Source organism: Dreissena polymorpha, chromosome 5, assembly GCF_020536995.1.
Source record: "Dreissena polymorpha isolate Duluth1 chromosome 5, UMN_Dpol_1.0, whole genome shotgun sequence".
Taxonomy (NCBI): domain Eukaryota; kingdom Metazoa; phylum Mollusca; class Bivalvia; order Myida; family Dreissenidae; genus Dreissena; species Dreissena polymorpha.
The window spans coordinates 38,559,087-38,579,115 of NC_068359.1; the positions used below are offsets into that span (position 1 = coordinate 38,559,087).

At 34.4% G+C, this 20,029-nt stretch overlaps 1 protein-coding gene across 3 annotated transcripts in view; it reads right to left on the reverse strand.

The window, feature by feature from the left end:
* LOC127881652 (adiponectin receptor protein 1-like) overlaps nt 1-19,805 on the reverse strand; it is a 503,063-nt gene extending 483,258 nt beyond the window's left edge. For all 3 annotated transcript variants that reach the window (XR_008050179.1, XR_008050178.1, XM_052429738.1), the window contains exons 1-4: nt 19,062-19,805; nt 16,295-16,580; nt 5,089-5,269; nt 2,360-2,547 (exon numbers count right to left, since the gene is read on the reverse strand). Coding sequence is in view for 1 of the 3 variants with exons in the window: in XM_052429738.1 (XP_052285698.1) it covers nt 2,360-2,547; nt 5,089-5,269; nt 16,295-16,580; nt 19,062-19,361 (955 nt within the window). In the remaining 2 variants the exon portion in view is untranslated. The remainder of the gene's footprint in view (nt 1-2,359; nt 2,548-5,088; nt 5,270-16,294; nt 16,581-19,061) is intronic.
* Nucleotides 19,806-20,029: the final 224 nt, after the last annotated feature.

A 20,029-nucleotide genomic window follows, 5' to 3' on the forward strand; every position in this document is an offset into this window, starting at 1 on the left:
TTCTTGTAATTAACATCAAGCTTAAACTTCTTGTATATACCATCAAGCTTAAACTTATTGTATATTACATCAAGCTTACTTCTTGTAATTAACATCAAGCTTGAACTTCTTGTATATTACATCAAGCTCAAACTTCTTGAGTGTTACATCAAGCTTAAACTTATTGTTTATTAGATCAAGCTTTAACTTCTTGCCTGTTACATCATGCTTAAACTTCTTGTCTATTTCATTAAGTTTAAACTTCAAGTTCTTGTATATTACATCAATCTCAAACTTTTTGTATATTACATCAATCTCAAACTTTTTGTATATTACATCAATCTCAAACTTCTTGTATATTACATCAGGCTCAAACTTCTTGTGGTCAAAATATACTAAATAGTTTCCCTATATAATTCAATGTAAAAGCGACAACTTTAAGCAAAAATAAATGCAACATTTTGCACATAGAGACCCCCATAACCATACCTTTTCTTTAAGGCCATTCTAGGCAGAAGCAATTTATGCAATAAAAAAGATATGTCATGTTTTTGCAACTTTTTTTCCGGCCGTTTCTTAGTGGAATGTAACCTTTTTCAGTGCAATGCTATACTCTAGTCTCTAAGTTTATCATATTTCAGGGATTCAGTGGTGAACACCTATTCATGCCCTGCCACTATCTCCAAAAGATAAAACCCGAACATTAGTTTAAAGTGTAAAACATGCCTTCGAGTCAACTATGGTATTTTTTTAGAGAGTACAGCCCTACATGAAATAAGTATTTAGTATACTGTAACCTATAAGACAACGTTTACTGTTAACATCACGAAAAAAAAGCACTTCTTGATACTTATCAACCTATTTGCAATGTGCATGCCAAATTTCAGATTGATCTTTCATGTAGAAATGCTTGAAATTGCATTTTATAATAACGCCTGGTAAGCCATCTGGCTTTAGTGGTCGGAGCTTTGATTTATAAAGGGCGTTCAGGATCAGTAAAAAAATTACCCTAAATAGTAACAATCTGTCAAAATATTGGAATATTGTAACTAGCTATCTCGAAAAAAAAGTAAACAACTATTAAAACGTGTTTTGGGGTCTTTCCAGCACGAATTGTTGCGATTTGAGATGCTGAAGAGAGTTTTGTACGATTTTTTCTTATTTTCCTCTGAAAACACAGTACAGCCCTACATGAAACGAGTATTTAGTATACTGTAACCTTGTATATTGCATCAAGTTTTAAGTTCTTGTGCATTACATCAAGCTTTAACTTCTCGTATATAACATCAAGCCTAAACATCTTGTATATTTCATAAAGCTTACCAGGTTTAATTTCTTGTCCATATCATCAAGCTAAAACTTCAACTACTTGTATATTACATTCAGCCTAAACTTATTGTATATGACATCCAGCTTAAATGTCTTGTATTTTACATCAAGCTTTTACATGATGTATATTACATTAAGCTTAAACTTGGCCTAAACTTCATGTCAATTACATTAAGCTTAAATCAAGCTTAAACTTCTTGCCTTTTAAATCAAGCTAACTTCTTGTAATTAACATCATGATTAAACCTCTTGTACATTTCATCAAGCTAACTTCTTGTAAAACATCACGATTAAACTTCTTGTATATTACATCAAGCTTACTTCTTGTAATGAACATCAAGCTTTAACTTCTTGCATATTACATCAAGCTTACTTCTTGTAATGAACATCAAGCTTTAACTTCTTGCATATTACATCAAGCTTACTTCTTGTATATTACATCAAGCTTACTTCTTGTATATTACATCAAGCTTACTTCTTGCATATTACATCAAGCTTACTTCTTGTATATTACATCAAGCTTACTTCTTGTATATTACATCAAGCTTACTTCTTGCATTGCATATTACATCAAGCTTACTTCTTGTAATCAACATCAAGCTTTAACTTCTTGCATATTACATCAAGCTTACTTCTTGTATATTACATCAAGATTAAACTTCTTGTATATTTCATCAAGCTTACTTCTTCTAATTAACATCAAGATTAAACTTTTCTTATATTACATCAAGCTAACTTCTTGAAATTAACATCAAGATGAAACTTCTCTTATATTACATCAAGCTAACTTCTTGAAATTAACATCAAGAGGAAACTTCTTGCGTATTATATCAAGCTTAAACTTCTTGCGTATTATATCAAGCTTAAACTTCTTGTATTTTACACCAAGCTTAGACTTTTTGTATTTTATATCAAGCTTAAACCAAGCCAAAACTTCATGTCAATTACATCAAGCTTAAATCAAGCTTAAACTTCTTGCCTTTTAAATCAAGCATACTTCTTGTGATTAACATCAAGATTACACTTCTTGTATATTATACTTTCTCCTTACCCGCCCTTACAGGCCTATACTCTGAGGCGGCGAATTTGTCAAAAAGGGAGACCACTATGCAGCCCATCCCTAGCAGGCTTATGGAGACAAGGTAGACTACATGTGCCGTGCGGTGCTGGTAGAAGCCGTAGTACAGCCATGGCACAAAAGAGCCCACGGTGAGCAACGCTATCCCACAGTAATCTAACCTGAAATTTGGTAGACAATTTAATTAAATTATTTAAAAACATAAAAAAAATTGGTCAACTGTGTTAGGAAGGTACATGGGTGAGTCTTTCCCAATTTCTCATCTTCTTACATGAAAGTTAAATAAAAAGAATGGCATAATCTTTTATGAAACCAATTAAGAATAGTATGCGTTTATATCAGGGGATGTTTGTTGGTACATAACTCCATATCAAAGATTTCTTTTCCAGTATAAATGAATCAGATTTTACAAAACAAACAATTTGATACCATGATGTAGTATTTTTGAGACATAAAAAAAACATAAAAAAGTTAAAAAGATATTTTTCTAATACTATGTTCAAGTGCTCATTACATTAATATTACCACGTTTAATGTCATACAACAGATTATTTCCCGCCAAAATACAGAGTTGTAGCAGTCATATTTTAATATTTGCTTTCATTAAATGGGGATGTAGAGGAATGATAATCCGATTACTGACCTATGGTTATGTAGTATATCAGGCTCTGACTGATTGAAATCAGCAAGCTTTTTTGTTATTTCATTCTAAGCTACCATTTTTGTATGACAAAACAATAGGGCAGTAAGCAGTAATTCTATATAAATATATAACACTTGTTTAACCATTTTGAAAACATGTAGTTAAACTGTTTGTCATGTGTGTGCTCAGAATTTATGTTAAAATGTGGAACAGCTTCACTTTTTCCTGTATGAGTTCTATATGTTTTGCCAATCCCTGCCTATTCAGCTTTTAAATCTTCAATAATTTAGTCAGTTATGATAAATTATTACAAGGAAATGTTAATAGTTGGAAACGGACAAGTTGTCAAAGATTGCAAAAAGAAATAATTCATATATTATCATATTTGTGCAACATTATTCCTATTTTTATTCCCCTCAAATGGGGCGGCATATTGCAGTCTGTCAGTGCCCCCGTCCCACAGACTCTCAACCCTTCAAAAAATTCCTTTCTCAGTCTTGACTGTTCCATACATTTATGGATTATTTAATAACTTGGCAAAAACACAAACCTTGATGAGAATATGTGTCACATGCAACAACAGGGGTGACATCTCAAAGGGCAAATTGTCACACTTAAAGGTCAAAGGACAGAAATGGTAAAAATTGAGCATTGCCATTCGTGTCTCAACCATAACTTTGCTTAATTAAGATTGATTTTAAAATAACCAAAATAGGATGTGTTGACTGCAACAACTGGGTGCCACATTTAGGGGAGCATCTATGTATCTAGGACATCTTGCTAGAGGTCATAGGACCAAGTGCTAACAAGGGCTGTTTGTAAAACATGCATGCCCCCATGTGGGCTGTCAGTTGTAGTGGCAGCCATTGTGTGAATACGTTTTTTATCACTATGACCTTGACCTTTGACCTAGTGACCTGAAAATCAATAGGGGTCATCTGCCAGTCATGATCAATGTACCTATTGAGTTTCATGATCATATGCCCAATTATTCTTGAGTTATCATCAGGAAACCATTTTACTGTTGCAAGTCACTGTGACCTTGACCTTTGACCTAGTGACCTGAAAATCAATAGGGGTTATCTGCCAGTCATGATCAATGTACCTATGAAGTTTCATGATCCTAGGCCTAAGCATTCTTGAGTTATCATCCGGAAACCATTTTACTATATTGAGTCACTGTGACCTTGACCTTTGACCTAGTGACCTGACTATCAATGGGGGTCATCTGCCAGCCATGATCAATGTACCTATTAAGTTTCATGATCCTAGGCCTAAGCATTCTTGAGTTATCATCCGGAAACCATCTGGTGGACGGACCGACGGACTGTCCGACGTGTGCAAAACAATATACCCCCTATTCTTCGAAGGGGGGCATAAAAATTGTGCACTGATAATTGTTTCTCTGCCAAAACTTTACCCTAATATTTATAAAGATAAATTTAAAAATAACATACAGCTACTGTTAACCTTGATGTGGTGATGTGTTGAGTGGAAAAACTGAGGTTCCACATTAAAGAGAAAGGTCACACTTAGAGGTCAAAGGACAAAATGTTACAATTTTAGCATTACCATTCATGTCTCAGCTGTAATATATTGGTTGATGTTATAATGACTATACATGTTTAAACCTTCATGAAAGGTTGTGTTTCATGCATTTTTTGTTAGTTATTGCCCTGTGTACTTTTCACATTTAGCTTTTTCAGGGGCATATGTCATCTGATCGCAACAGCTTGTGTTAAAATAGACATAAACGCTGTGTCAAATCTGTTAAAATATTAGCCCTGGTTTGAAACCACAAGTGAAACCTAGCAACAGAGGGGAAAGATACTTGACCCTTGCGGAATAAGTAGCAAAGTACAAATGTCTTGCAACCTGCATAAAACCAGAAAAACCTGCAAGTAACTCGCAATCTATTCAGGTTTATGCTGTTTGCTGCTCATCAATATCTAAGGGTTGGAAATAAAACCTTTAAAACTTGAATTTATTACAAAAGGTCTTTAATTTATTTTGATTTTTTAAGGGACTGTATTGGTAAAGGGACTAAAAGTAGACTCACTTGCTGAAGAGCTTGTTGACACTCTCGGAGTGGCAGAATACAGTGTGGAACACCCAGGAAAACGTCAGGCAGAGGATTGCACCGCCAAAGAAGATGGAGTGCACCGTGATATCCTGCCACATCCAGTCCAGGTAACGGCTGCTCAATGTGTAGGAGGCGATAAAGATGAATGCTATCATACCTGTGAACAGATATTAGGGTAGCATTAATGTCTAGTACGCAATGAATATGAACTCTTTCATACCTGTGAACAGATATTAGGGTAGCATTAATGTCTAGGACGCAATGAATATGAACTCTTTCATACCTGTGAACAGATATTAGGGTAGCATTAATGTCTAGGACGCAATGAATATGAACTCTTTCATACCTGTGAACAGATATTCAGGTGGTATTAGTGTGTAGGACGCAATGAATATGAACTCTATCATACCTGTGAGCAGATATTAGGGTGGTATAATTTATGTTTAGGACGAAATTAATATGAACGCTATCATTCCTGTGAGAACAGAATTGTTAGGCTGGTATTGATGTGTAGGACGCAATGAATATGAATTATATCAAACCTGTTCGAACAGCTGTAAGGGTGGTATAAACTTGTTTGATACAACTAATATGACTGCTATTATACCTGTTTTAACAGATGTTAGGATGGAATATTATGAAATCAACGTATATTATGCAATTAATGTGAAAGCTTTCATATTTGTGAACAGATGTTATGGTATAATCAATGTGTAGGATGCAATAAATATGAACACTATCATAACTTTGGGAACATATGCTAGGGTGGTAACTTTTAAAATGCGCGGCTCTGGGAAAATAGGCCTTAATGCATGTGCGTAGTGTTGTCCCTGATTAGCCTTAGCAAAAATCCAGTTTAGAGGGAAAGTGTCAACCCTGATTAGCCTGTGCAGACTGCATCGGCTTAACTGATATGACACTTAAGTAATATGCATTAAGATGTTTTTTTCAACGCACGGTTGAAATATATTTTGGAAAGAGTTGTAGTACTTTCTTGGGGTAGGGCCTTTAGAATGGGTGTGATTAATTCTTTTGTTTCTGGGTCTTTTAACTTGGCTTGTGGACCCGTGTGTGTTGGTGTAGTAGTTTATTTTTTAAAAATCAACAGAGTTATGGGTCATTAACATGATAAAAAAAGACAGATGTTGAGCTTTTTGGCATGTTTCTCAAAATATTACAGATAAATGTAAAGAATATATCAGCATCTGAACTTCAAGCGCTTCATGAGAACTATTTGGCTGTCACGTTTGAGGGAATTTTCCATATAGGTACAAGACTTACAGTCAGTGCAAGCCTTAAAATAAATGGTGAAGTCTTAGAAACAAAATTGAGACATCATGAAAGATCATTTGTAATACTTTCCTTTCCTCTTTATGGACATGTTGAAGGAAGCAGTATGAACACTGACCATGGGCCATGCTTAAATGTTGTATACAGGGTAACTAGGGGCATTATACAAATAAATGTGATAAAAAAATCATTAAGTATTCTTGTGAGTGAATTTGTGTTAGTGGTTGTTTGTGAATATTTTAGGGAACAATTTGTTAATTTCCTAAAGATAATTTATGTGTCTTTCATGGCTTAAGTACTGAGTATGGTAACATTCATAAAACACTTTAAAATTACAACTTGTATGTGTTTTACTTGAATCAGATTGGAAAGTTGTGGGCTACATTCCTTACTATAATTTCTTGGCAAAAAAAAAATATTATAACTGGTATTCATATTGAATCGGAATGCATATTAGTATTCTGAAAAAATAATATTTCAAAATATCCCAATTTCTTATCTACAATCTGCACTACACAGGCATTTAATGTATTTTATGTGTTAATCATTTGAATTAAGAATGAAGTTCCGTCTATAAGTGTTTTGAACTGAGAACTGTGATTGAATTGTCAACATGAGAAGGATGGGGAAAGTGGAATACATTCTACTTGACACACAGTCTGTTACTTAACCCTTCACCTCTTAGAAATGTATTTTGATGCATTTGTAGTCCCTTAGAAAGTTACATTTAATTTAAGACCTTTCTTACTAGATTCAAATTTTAAAGGCTTCATTTCCAACCCTTAGATACTGATGGGCAGCAAACAGAATAAAACCTGAACAGACTGCGAGTAACTAGCTGTTTAATGCTGTTTGCACTTAGCCATTTTCACTTTGCTTCTGAGTGGGAAAGGGTTAATTGTTTTGTATTTGACAGATATCATTTGAGATTATTTAATTACCACATGGTTGATTAGCAAGCAAGATACTTAAGCAATGAAAAATAGATGAAAAAAATGAAGATAAACACAAAGAACATCATGAATGTTTGATTGTCTTCCCTTACTAATAGGGATGGTTAAACTACTGTAATTACTCAAGTTTTCAGACACTTAAAAATAATTATTATTTTTTGTGTCCAAAAATTTAGATACGGAAAATATTTAAAAAAGTACAGGTGTCCAAAAATTTAGAGACAAAAATTAAATGTCTGAAATTATAATTATGTTTAAATAAAAGCGATCTAACAGTGCACAATGGTGTTTCTACTTTAAAATAAAAACAACTTTAAAGCTTTGCTTACTTGTGCCTGAAATGATACATAACAACAAGTAAAAACATTAAACATACTGCTTCCTAGGAAGGTATCAATAAAATGCTTGTGGGTGAAGCGATTGTTTTCTACTGGTATACCGGTACATGGTTATTTACCCAATAACGCAAATGCTATGGTCCATAGCTCTCAGGCATGCGTCTCCAAGGTTTTATGACCTTAATCCGTTTGTAAAACCCCATGATCAAAGTGCCACAAGATAAGCGAATACAGTGCTGAAATCTGGTAAAATACCGCTGTAAAATATACTGTCCGAAAATTTAGAGTCATAAATGATAGACGAAAATGCGCACATCCGAAAACTAAGAGTAACAAAAAATAATTATTTTGGCCAAAACATTGGGTGTCCGAAAACTTATTGAGTGTCCAAAAACTTAGAGTAATTACGGTATTCAATATTCAATTAGGTGAATTGCCATTCAAAATGTTGAAAGGCCATCAAATATTGGAAAATGTGTATTATTTGTTAAACCAAATTATTACAAATTTAAAGTAAAGATTTTCCCATAATATTAAGACAACTACAAAAATTAATACAGTGATATCAATGGTCCATGTTGCCACGTGTTATTTGGATATTGAATAGACTGCAGATCCACTAAATCGACATCCGTTATTTTGTGATGTCCAATATATAGCGAGTTGGCTCAGGACCACAATTGTTTTTGCACATACACTTTAATTTTCTGTATAATCTGACATTCATATAGAGAATACTAGGTCGGTGCCGAATAAAGCAGTTTATTTTGCGAGGCTAAGAAAATCTGAACCACGAGCCTTGGAGAGTGGTTCAGATTTTCATGCCGAGCAAGATAAACTTTGCTTTATTCGGCACCGACCTAGTATTCGATTTATCCCATCAATTTTCTTAGTCGTAAATTATTTCTTTAAAAATAGAATAGGAAAATCGAACTAGACGGAAAATCCCAAAGATATTTTAAGCAAACATTGTTTCATAATTTAAATCGTGTCGAGCCTCATACATTACAAAAAGATCAGTAACTAACCTGTTTTTCTGTTTATCATACCTCTACGTCCCCGATGTTTAAGAAATATTGAAAAAAAGACACTAAACAACTGCATCTTTAGCGTGAAACTTGCATTGTGTCGTATGATGTGTTAATAATGACGTCACGAGTACGCGCACTTAATTTTTGTAAATAATGTTTATTTGCTTTTTGAGTTGCACTTTGTGTTAAAAATATTTACATCTTGGTATCAAATTGTTTGTTTTGTTGAATCTGATTCGATTTCACTAAAAATGATTACTTTTTAATTGATTCCGAGTAAAATGAACATTCTTCGCCGCGCGTGACAGCTTTATTTCAGCACTGCTGAAATAGAGGAAAATTTATTCCACAGTGGTTTATTTCGACAATGCACGTCTGATGATGGGATAAAACTTATTCCAGATTGGTCCATATGTGTGTGTCTTCATTAACATTTAATTCAGGCAACATTCTCTATTAAAATTATTTTTAACTGCCATGATGCCAGCTGTCAATCACATTCTTCTTCATTATCGTATAAGCCGCTGTCCCCACATGAAGGTGTACAATAATCATACATGTTTAAGATCAATGACTGTAGCCCGAGTAACAGCCTAAATGACTTGTCTCATAGTTCTCTGTGCTTCTAAGTTTTTATTCAGCAGTCAAATTCTAAAGCCAATGATTTCTCAGAGAAAGAATGACTTGATGTTGTACATGAAATCTTATTTTAGTAGACTTTTAATCAGTACTAAGGATATACATGCAATACATAAGAACTGTTTATTTGTGGCTAGAATTGGTGGCTAAAATGTGTTAACTTTACGTGAACAATACAACTTGGATATGCTTTTCGGATTACAAATTACGGTAATTATATGCGTTTGAATATCTTAATAGGGGTTATGTTTTGCTATACCAATGAATAACATAGGGATATAACATATAATTCTTTTAGGTAGGTAACTTAGTAATGTGTTTTGAGAATGTCAAACTTTTGTAATACAGATATATATATATCGAAGTCGGCAGGAACAAGAAAAAATATTGAGATAACGAGAGTTCGAGATATCCGATTATGCGTTTTCAAAGAAAAAATGAGACGAAATTTACGTTGTTTTTAACAATATATGATTATATATATATGAATTGCCTGACAAGTAATATTGCGATACCAATGTATCACAATAGCACAGTCCTTGGACCCTGCCAACTACGATAAAACAGAAATATAGTGTAGACAGCATGCTGTCAGTCCCCACTCATGACTATTTGCAATAAATACACAATAACTAGTGTTTTACCCATGAGAGCATAGGGGCATGGCGAAGAAAATTAAACAAGCAAATTCGTTGAATTGATATACCCCGCCTCTATACTTCTGAACACAAAAGTGTTATATTTGACACTAAAAAAAGCATTTTTTTGAAGATACAAAAGGCCATAACTCTGTTATTATCAGATGGTGTACAGTGCCATTTGGCGTTCATCATCCTATTATCCATATATATACTCATACCAAGTTTCAATGATATCCGCAAAAGCACTTCCAAGATATGGCTCCTGACACAAAAGTGACGGACGGACAGCGCCAAAACAATATCCCTCCGCCTCTGGCGGGGGATATATACTCATATACCAAGTTTCAATGAAATCCGCCAAAGCACTTCCAAGATATGGCTCCGGACACAAAAGTGCCTATAGTAAAAAGCATTTTTTTCAAGATACAAAGGGCCATAACTCTGTTTTGAACAGATGGTATACAATGCCATTTGGCGTGCGTCTTCCTCTTATGCATATATATACTCATACCAAGTTTCAATGAAATCCGCCAAAGCACCGTCAAGATATGGCTCCGGACACAAAAGTGCCTATAGTAAAAAGCTTTTTTTCAAGATACAAAGGGCCATAACTCTCTTTTTAACAGATGGTGTACAATGCCATTTGGCGTGCATCATCCTCTTAAGCATAAATATACTCATACCAAGTTTAAATGAAATCCGCCAAAGCACTTTCAAGATATGGCTCCATACACAAAAGAGCCTATAGTAAAAAGCATTTTTTCAAGATACGAAGGGCCATAACTCTCTTTTTAACAGATGGTGTACAATGCCATTTGGCATGCATCATCCTCTTAAGCATAAATATACTCATACCAAGTTTAAATGAAATCCGCCACAGCACTTTCAAGATATGGCTCCATACACAAAAGAGCCTATAGTAAAAAGCATTTTTTCAAGATACGAAGGGCCATAACTCTGTTTTTAACAGATGGTGTACAATGCCATTTGGCGTGCATCATCCTCTTATGCATATATATACTCATAACAAGTTTTAATGAAATCCGCCAAAGCACTTCCAAGATATGGCTCCGGACACAAAAGTGCCGGACAGACGGACGTACAGCCGGATGGACAACGCCAAAACAATATCCCTCCGCCTCTGGCGGGGGATAAAAAGGGCATATTAAAATGGGGTTATTTTGAAAAAAAGTTGTTGATTTATTTAAGTGAGTTAAATTTTTATATTTAATATCTTTAATGTTCAAATGCGTTCTCCATAAAAATTGGATAAGCCAGTTTTTCATAGTATTTTCATAGTAGCCAGCGACTAAGAACTAAAACGGGTGTTTGTTTGCGCTGTTTTAAAATGATATTTTTGGGAAAAAGTAGCTGTTTCAAAGATTGTAAGTAAACAGTGAAAGTGTCAGATGCTGGTGCTTCCAGAAAACACTGCCGTTCAATACTTGCCATTTCAGTTCCATGCTATTGAGTGTACAGCAAGAATATAGATATGAATCTGATTGTACACAGAACCACTCACATGTATTATAAATCAAATAAAGTTTTTGCTTGTAGACTAAACTCCAATGTGCCAACTTTATTTTCTGTGACAGATCTAATAAATATTTATTTTTTGTATCTAAAATGAATTCCCCATAGTTAATTGACACATGCATTTCATTAATCCCTACTAAATATTTGATGTCTGTTGTTAATTGAATTGTTATTTGTCTTTTTCGATGAGATCTGTCAATTCTTTTCTCTTAATGGCATCAGTTCGGTAAAGAGGCATTTCAGAGGTCATTACCATTAACCCTTTGCTTGCTGGGAAATTTGTCGTCTGCTAAAAGGTTGTCTGCTGAATTTCTAAAATAAGCATTTTCTTCGATTTTTTTTTCAAAGAATACAATCAGAATAGCAAACAGTTTGGATCCTGATGAGACGCCACATTCTGTGGCGTCTCATCTGATCCTGATGAGACGCCACATTCTGTGGCGTCTCATCTGGATCCAAACTGTTTGCAAAGACCTTCATAATTTGGTGTCAGCACTGAAAGAGTTAAAGGGGCCTTTTCACAGATTTTGGCATGTTTTCAAGTTTGTCATTAAATGCTTTATATTGATAAATCTAAACATTAAATTTTAAAAGCTCCAGTAAAAAATCAAAAATAAAATTTAAAAAAGGAAAAAAAAGTAGCCTGCAGCAGGGCTCGAACCAGTGACCCCCGGAACCCTGAAGTAAAAACGCATTAGCCAACTGAGCTATGCTTCCAAGCATACATAAGGTGCATATTTTATACGTTATTTAAGCAATCTTCGTAGTTTCACAAATTTAAATGATAACAACATAACTCTCCAAATTATTCAATTGTTTCGCGTTGCAACGCTTTACCATTTTTAGGATTTTAAATCGTCGAAAGATGCATATATATTAAACCATGGCAAATGTTCAGTAATACTGTTTCCTCACATATATCATAACTAAACCGAAAATTTGCGGATCTGAAACAACTTTTTTCAATTTTGTCAATTTACCAAACCGTGAAAAGATCCCTTTAAGGGTGCATGGCAATTTTTGCTTTGGAAAAGGGCAATACACTAAAATATCAGACAGTATCACTACATTTTATTTAATAGATTTTTAAAATTGAAAACTCTTTTATTGTTAAAGAAAAAAAACAACTTAATATTTAAGTGTTTGAAAACATGACTTTAGGTTTCTATATCCATAGAGTTACTCCTTAAATTTGTTTTTGGTTAATTAATCTATAATCTCATTAAATTTTATTGTTCATGAAAAAAAAGCTTTGTTCCACGATAATGTGCACACATATTTTACCCATTTTACCTTAAACAGACATCTAATAAGCTTTTTCCCATAAATTATGTAGAACCTTTAATCATATTATAGGTATAATAATTGGATAAAGTACTCTTAATACCTTAATAACAATCCATTAAGAAGACTTTCAATTAGGATAAAACACTTTTATGAAGATTGGACACTGGACAAATATATTACGTGCCTGCCACCAACAATTACATTTTAATTGTATAAGACAGGGTGTAAGCAATAACATGTTCCAGTTAGTTTATTTAATAATACATTGATTTTCACTGTGGCTGATTTTACGGAGAGACAACAGTAAAAAGTAATGCATGTTTGGGAGGTGGGCATTAACAAACTGTTCTTTTTTCCTTGTGATTCTTTCAGTGTAACCTTTGCATGTTCATGGTTTTTATTATAGCAATCTGTGCGAAAGACAAACAAATCTTACCGCACATGAGATCTGATATTAAACATAAAAATTACCGGACCTCACCTCCAGATTTTCCCTGACCTTGTTCTTCTTTAACCAAACAATAGAACATACCTTTTATAGAGTTTATTAACCAGGTTTTTCAAAGAAAAAAACTGGTTATTAGATTGGCGTATGTCGGCGGGTGGGCGGCCGGGCCGACTGGCGGGGGTATCAAGCTTGTCAGGGCCATAACTCTGTTGTTCATTGTCAGATTTTAAAATAATTTGGCATATTTGTTCACCATCATTAGACGGTGTGTCGCGCGAAAGAATTACGTCGATATCTCCAAGGTCAAGGTCACAATTTGAGTTTGAAGGTCAAAAATGGCCATAAATGAGCTTGTCCAGGCCATACCTTTGTTGTTCATTGTCAGATTTTTAAATCATTTGGCACATTTGTTCACCATCATTAAACTGTGTGTCGCGCGAAAGAATTACGTCGATATCTCCAAGGTCAAGGTCACAATTTGAGTTTGAAGGTCAAAAATGGCCATAAATGAGCTTGTCCAGGTCATAACTCTGTTGTTCATTGTCAGATTTTAAAATCATTTGGCACATTTGTTCACCATCATTAGACGGTGTGTCGCACGAAAGAATCGCGTCGATATCTCCAAGGTCAAGGTCACAATTTGAGTTTGAAGGTCAAAAATGGCCATAAATGAGCTTGTCCGGGCCATTTCTTTGTGATTTATTGTGAGATTTTAAAATCATTTGGCACATTTGTTCACCATTATTGGACGGTGTGTCACACGAAAGAATTACGTCAATATCTCCAAGGTCAAGGTCGCCACACCTAAAAATAGATTGATTTTGAAACAACTATGTAACTATGAACAATCAGTAACAATGCACATTTTGATTTTGAGTTGTCTCTCTTTATCAGACTTTTTTATGCCCCCCTTCAAAGAAGAGGGGGTATATTGTTTTGCACATTTCGGTCGGTCCGTCGGTCCGTCCACCAGATGGTTTCCGGATGATAACTCAAGAACGCTTAGGCCTGGGATCATGAAACTTCATAGGTACATTGATCATGATTGGCAGATGACCCGTATTGATTTTTAGGTCACTAGGTCAAGGTCACAGTGAGTTGAAATAGTAAAATGGTTTTCGGATAACTCAAGAACGCTTAGGCCTAGGATCATGAAACTTCATAGGTACATTGATCATGACTGGCAGATGACCTCTAATGATTTTCAGGTCACTAGGTCAAAGGTCAAGGTCACAGTGACTTGGAATAGTAAAATGGTTTCCGGATGATAACTCAAGAATGCTTACGCCAAGGATCATGAAACTTCATAGGTACATTGATCATGACTGGCAGATGACTCCTATTGATTTTCAGGTCACTAAGTCAAAGATCCAAGTCACAGTGACTCAAGACAGTAGAATGGTTTCCAGATGATAACTCAAGAATGCTTACACCTAGGATCATGAAAGTTCATAGGAACATTGATCATGACTGGCAAATGACCCCTATTGATTTTCAGGTCACTAGGTCAAAGGTCAAGGTCAAAGTGACTCGAAACAGTAAAATGGTTTCCGGATGATAATTCAAGAATGCTTAGGAATAGGACTATGAAACTTCATAGGTACATTGATCATGACTGGCAGATGACCCTTATCAATTTTCAGGTCACTAGGTCAAAGGTCAAGGTCACAGTGACATGAAACAGTAAAATGGTTTCCGATTTTAACTAAAGATTTATTGTGCCTAGGATCATGAAACTTCATAGGTACATTGATCATGACTGGCAGATGACCCCTATTGATTTTCAGGTCACTAGGTCAAAGGTCTAGGTCACAATGACAAAAAACATATTCACACAATGGATTCCACTACAACTGACAGCCCATCTGGGGGCCTGCATGTTTTACAAACAGCCCTTGTTTTCTTATTGGAATCAAGGTCAATTTTACACAAGGGGGTTAACAATACACATTTTGAATTGTCGCCCTTTATCAGACTTTTTTTCAACTGAAAACCAGGTTTTGTGACAATGTTGTCTCTTGTTTGTATTATAATGAAGTTCACAATTTTAAATATTTCTATATACAATAAAATAGCAACTAAATTTTAACCCATGATATGAAAACATATTTTATCACATGCCATACCCTGTTTCCCATGTAATAAAACCATTACGAATATTTTTATCTTTCACATGTGTAATATACTTTTTAAGGGTTTTCATTGGCTTAGTTTTCGTTCGATTGACCAATCGCTTTTTATTTTGCTAAAATGACGTTGCAACGTCAAATGACGTCACGAAATGTAAACAACATTCGGGATTTATCATTGTTTGCGTAAATATTTATTTAATTTGCTCATTTAAAAGCATGTGGTAAAAAAAGATCTTGCGCTCATTGTCATATCATACCATATTTTATTAAACTCGTCCAGGAAATTCGTTAGTAAGCTCGCCAAAGGCTCGCTTACACTGTACTAACAAAATTTCTGAACTCATTCAAAAATATATGATATGATACAATGTATGACAACTTGTGCCAGACCCTATATATAAAACTTTCAATTAAAATTAAAGAGAGCTCTTTGATCAATACAAACAAGGTGCAATATTTGACTTGTTATAAGAATCACACTTGGAATTTGTACCGTCAACAGCAAAGATACCAAATTCGAATGGTTGGTAAAATCCTTTTTATTTTAAAGTTAAATATCAATCTTAGTAAAATAAAGATAAACCAATCCATACTTTTTTTAAATATTCCTTTTTTATTTTAGATTAATAACTCAAACACATTTTTACAAAGTTTTTTTGTCTGACACAAGGTCCAACAGTTTTTGGACAAATACTGGACCTCAGCAAATTTTATCAGAAATGTCTAAGGTCGGATGTCTTTCGCATGGGTTATTTATTTAGAAATTGAGACATATTGATTTTCTATTGAAAATAATCAAAATTGACAAAATGTTGCAGATTTCTTTACTTCTCCTAGCTTTATCAAGAATATTTAAACAAGAACAAAAAAACTAATTAGTTAAATACCTAGTAAGTGGGTCCATATATTCCCGGTTTCTGTGTGTATCCGAAACACGGATTTGAAGCAGGCCCGGAATGAGTTGAGAGGTAGACGGTGTCCAAACACAAGGTACTCATTGTCTTTGAGCCAGTCAGGTAACGTGTGGTGATGCACTATGCGCCAACTGGCTTGCAACATGTGAAGAACAAAGTCTTCCGCCTCCTCAACCACATGTTTTGAACCCTCGAGGAAATTTGTGAACAAACTTGGCTTTTTCGGGATTTCCGTTTCTGAGAAGGATCTTGCCAGTTGCTGAAAAAAATACTGACTCTTATGAAAAAAAGACAAAAGGTTGAATTAAATACTTTAAATAAGACTGTTACAGCAAGGCGGTCCAAGAGACTGTTATAATATATCCCCATTGAGATACTTTTGGTCTTAAAGTGGTGACCTTGACTTTGAATCAGCATGATGGACTCATGATTGTTAAACATCTTCTGTATTACCTTTAAAGATAATCCTTCAATGGGTTTTGAAAATATGCAGCATAAACCAAAACAAGAGATGTGTTTGTCAGAAACACAATGCCCCGTAATGCGCCGCATTTTTTTTTTTTTTGACCTTGAAGAATGACCTTGACCTTTCACCACTCAAAATGTGCGGCTCCATTAGATACATATGCATGTCAAATATCAAGTTCCTATGTTCAATATTTCAAAAGTTATTGCAAAACTTTACTGTAAGGTTAAAGTTTTGGGACAGAATGACAGACAGAAAGAAAGGAAGAAAGAAAGGAAGAAAGAAAGACAGACCAAAAACAATATACCCCAGATTTATCGACCCGGGGGCATAACAATAAATGCTTAACTATTGACCTGTAAGTGTGACTTTGACCTTGAATCATCATGACTGTCTCATGCCTTTTGTGGCTCTTCTCAATGACCTCAATGATGTTATAACGTTTCATATAAATTCTTCTACTTTGGGTCAGTATGACTGAAAAATGATACCTTCCTTCTGCACATCATCTGCATGGACTGCACATTTTATGCAAACTGCATGAATTTCCGGCAAATGGTATTGGAAATAAGGAGCAGACAGGGAAATGGGGGCTCAAACCTTTTACCTAATAAAAGTACAACCTCAATCTTGGGCCAGTAAAACTGACTCCTTCTTCCTGCGAATTGTCTCCATAGCCTTAAAGGTTTTGAAGTTTGTCATTAAATGCTTTATATTGATAAATGTAAACATTGGATATAAAAAGCTCCAGTAAAAAATCAAGAATAAAATATAAATTAAAACATAAAAAAGTGACATTCAGTAGGGCTCGAACCACTGACCCCTGGAGTCCTGGAGTAAAAACCATTAGACCGCTCGGCCATCCTGCCACGTATGTATGCATGACAGGCGTATTTTATACTTTATATAAGCAATCTTCGTACTTTCACAAAAAATAACGACAACAACACAACTCTCCAAATTGTTCAATCGTTTCGCAACGCTTTATAATTTTTAGGTTTTTATATATTGAAAGATGCATATAATGGCTATATTAGAGCATGGTAAATGTTCAGTATTACTGTTTTCTCACAAATTTCATAACATAAACGAAAATTTGCGAATCTCAAACAATTTTTTTCAATTTTGTCAATTTACCAAAACGTGAAAAGGCCCCTTTAACATTTTAGGCAACAGTTTCGTGAAAATCTGTCAATTAAAATGGAAGATATAGAACCAAGAAGACAAAATAAGCTTAATTTTACCTTTGATATTTAGATATAATTTCGATCATGAGACGACATGACCTCTGATGAAAATCTCAAAACCCTTAACATTTCATGCACATTTTATTAAAATCATTCAAAGGCTTTCAAGGAGATTCCGGAGCAGGATTGAAGCTCCAACCTTTGAACTTTAAGTAGGACTTTGACCTTGAGTCAGAATAACTTAATTGTGTGTCTTCTGCACATCACCTTAACGCCTTAACATTTTCTAGGCAAGTTTCATGAAAATAATTATGTCAAAGGGTAAATGAGATATAGAGCGGACTGGAAAGTGTTACAAACATCACGTGATTTAAACAGACAGACTGACAGATGAACTTACGGATAGACAGACAAAGTGTATTCCCAGCTGATCAGGTTCCATCTTTTGTTTGGATATTACCAGATTAACAGAGCATTGAATTCTTTCATTCAAGTTTTTTTACTTTATAGAAAAATGTATGAAGATTAACCCTTTCCCACTCAGAGGCAAAGTGAAAATGGCTATGTGCAAACAAAATAAAAACAGAACAGCCTGCAAGTAACTCACAGCCCGTCAGGTTTTATTCTGTTTGCTGCTCATCAGTATCTAAGGTTTGGAGATAAAGCCTTCAAAACTTGAATCTGGTTAGCAAGGTCTTAAATTAAATATAACTTTCTAAGAAACTACAAATGCCTGAAAATATGTATCTAAGTGGTAAAGGATTAAAAAACAAAGTTTATCTTTTCAAAAAGTACTAGTATATAAACCTAATTATTTTTAATTATTATAATGTCAAACAGCAATAGTTTAAAAAAGCTGTTTTGTTTTCAAGAAACTATAAAGATCCTGTAAACTCAATCTTAGTGTTAGATTTTATTTTTAATATATATCCAATAATCATATATCACTATGCCAAAATGTTACAAGCATTCTCATTGGTCAGTATGTAAAATTGATACTTAGTATGAGACTGGACCTTGACTCACTGTGCCAAAACAGAACCTATCTGGGATACAGGAAAATGCCATAGTATACTTTAAAAAGTACCATTTTCTTGGATCTCCTTTTGTATTCAGACGTACTCCTTTTTGCAAGCTGTTTCTTTCCTCTAATTGGAGAGTCTTCAGCGCAGGAAGTTCCTTCATCATTGGAAGCTGAAAGCATACTGTCGTCTGCCTCATAGTTGGAACTGTGTGACTGGGATGAGCCATTGTCTGATGTTTTACCATTGTTTGTTACATTGTTCCTTCTTATTTTACGTACTTCTTCATTTTTCTTGTTGGCATATGATTCTGTTTCCAGCGGGGTAACATGTCGTCTGCTACGAACTGTTGTATGATCCGACATTGTTAAATATTCCTATTCCCAGTTTTCGAGTGTTAGTTACACAGCTTGCAATTTAAGTGAAAATTGTTATCGAGTTTCCTTTAATTATCCTTGCATCGATGTTCTGAATACTACATATCAAAAATCCAATTCACAAAACCATAATTGTGTGTGAGTAATGCGTAGCAATTAAGTCACATATCACAAGCACATGTTGACATTTTATAGAAGCTTGTAACTGTCACAATGAGTAAATTTGATAAATATAACTGAATTGGAAAACGTATAGATAGCAGACAACATCACATTACAAAAGCAATCCTACTGTGTAATATCAGACAAGCCTAGAGTATAAAGTACACTATACCCATACATATTGATCCTGACAAGTCCAAAGTCTGTGTTTATTTCAAAATCTCACATGTTACATATGCTGCTCCATTTGTTATCACAGGTTAAAGCTTTATGCGCACACACTTCTATACTTCCATTGCAAAGCATTTAAGCTGCATGCTTGCAGGTTTATGCATTTTGAAAAAGTAAAAACATAAAACCATTGTCTGACACATCTTAAACTTATTGATGAATTTGAGTGTATACAGGAGTGGTACTGAGCCTTTTTTTTCAGGTGTTGTTTTCAAAGAAACTAAACTGAAATTAATTTAAAATTCAATTTAACATTAATAATT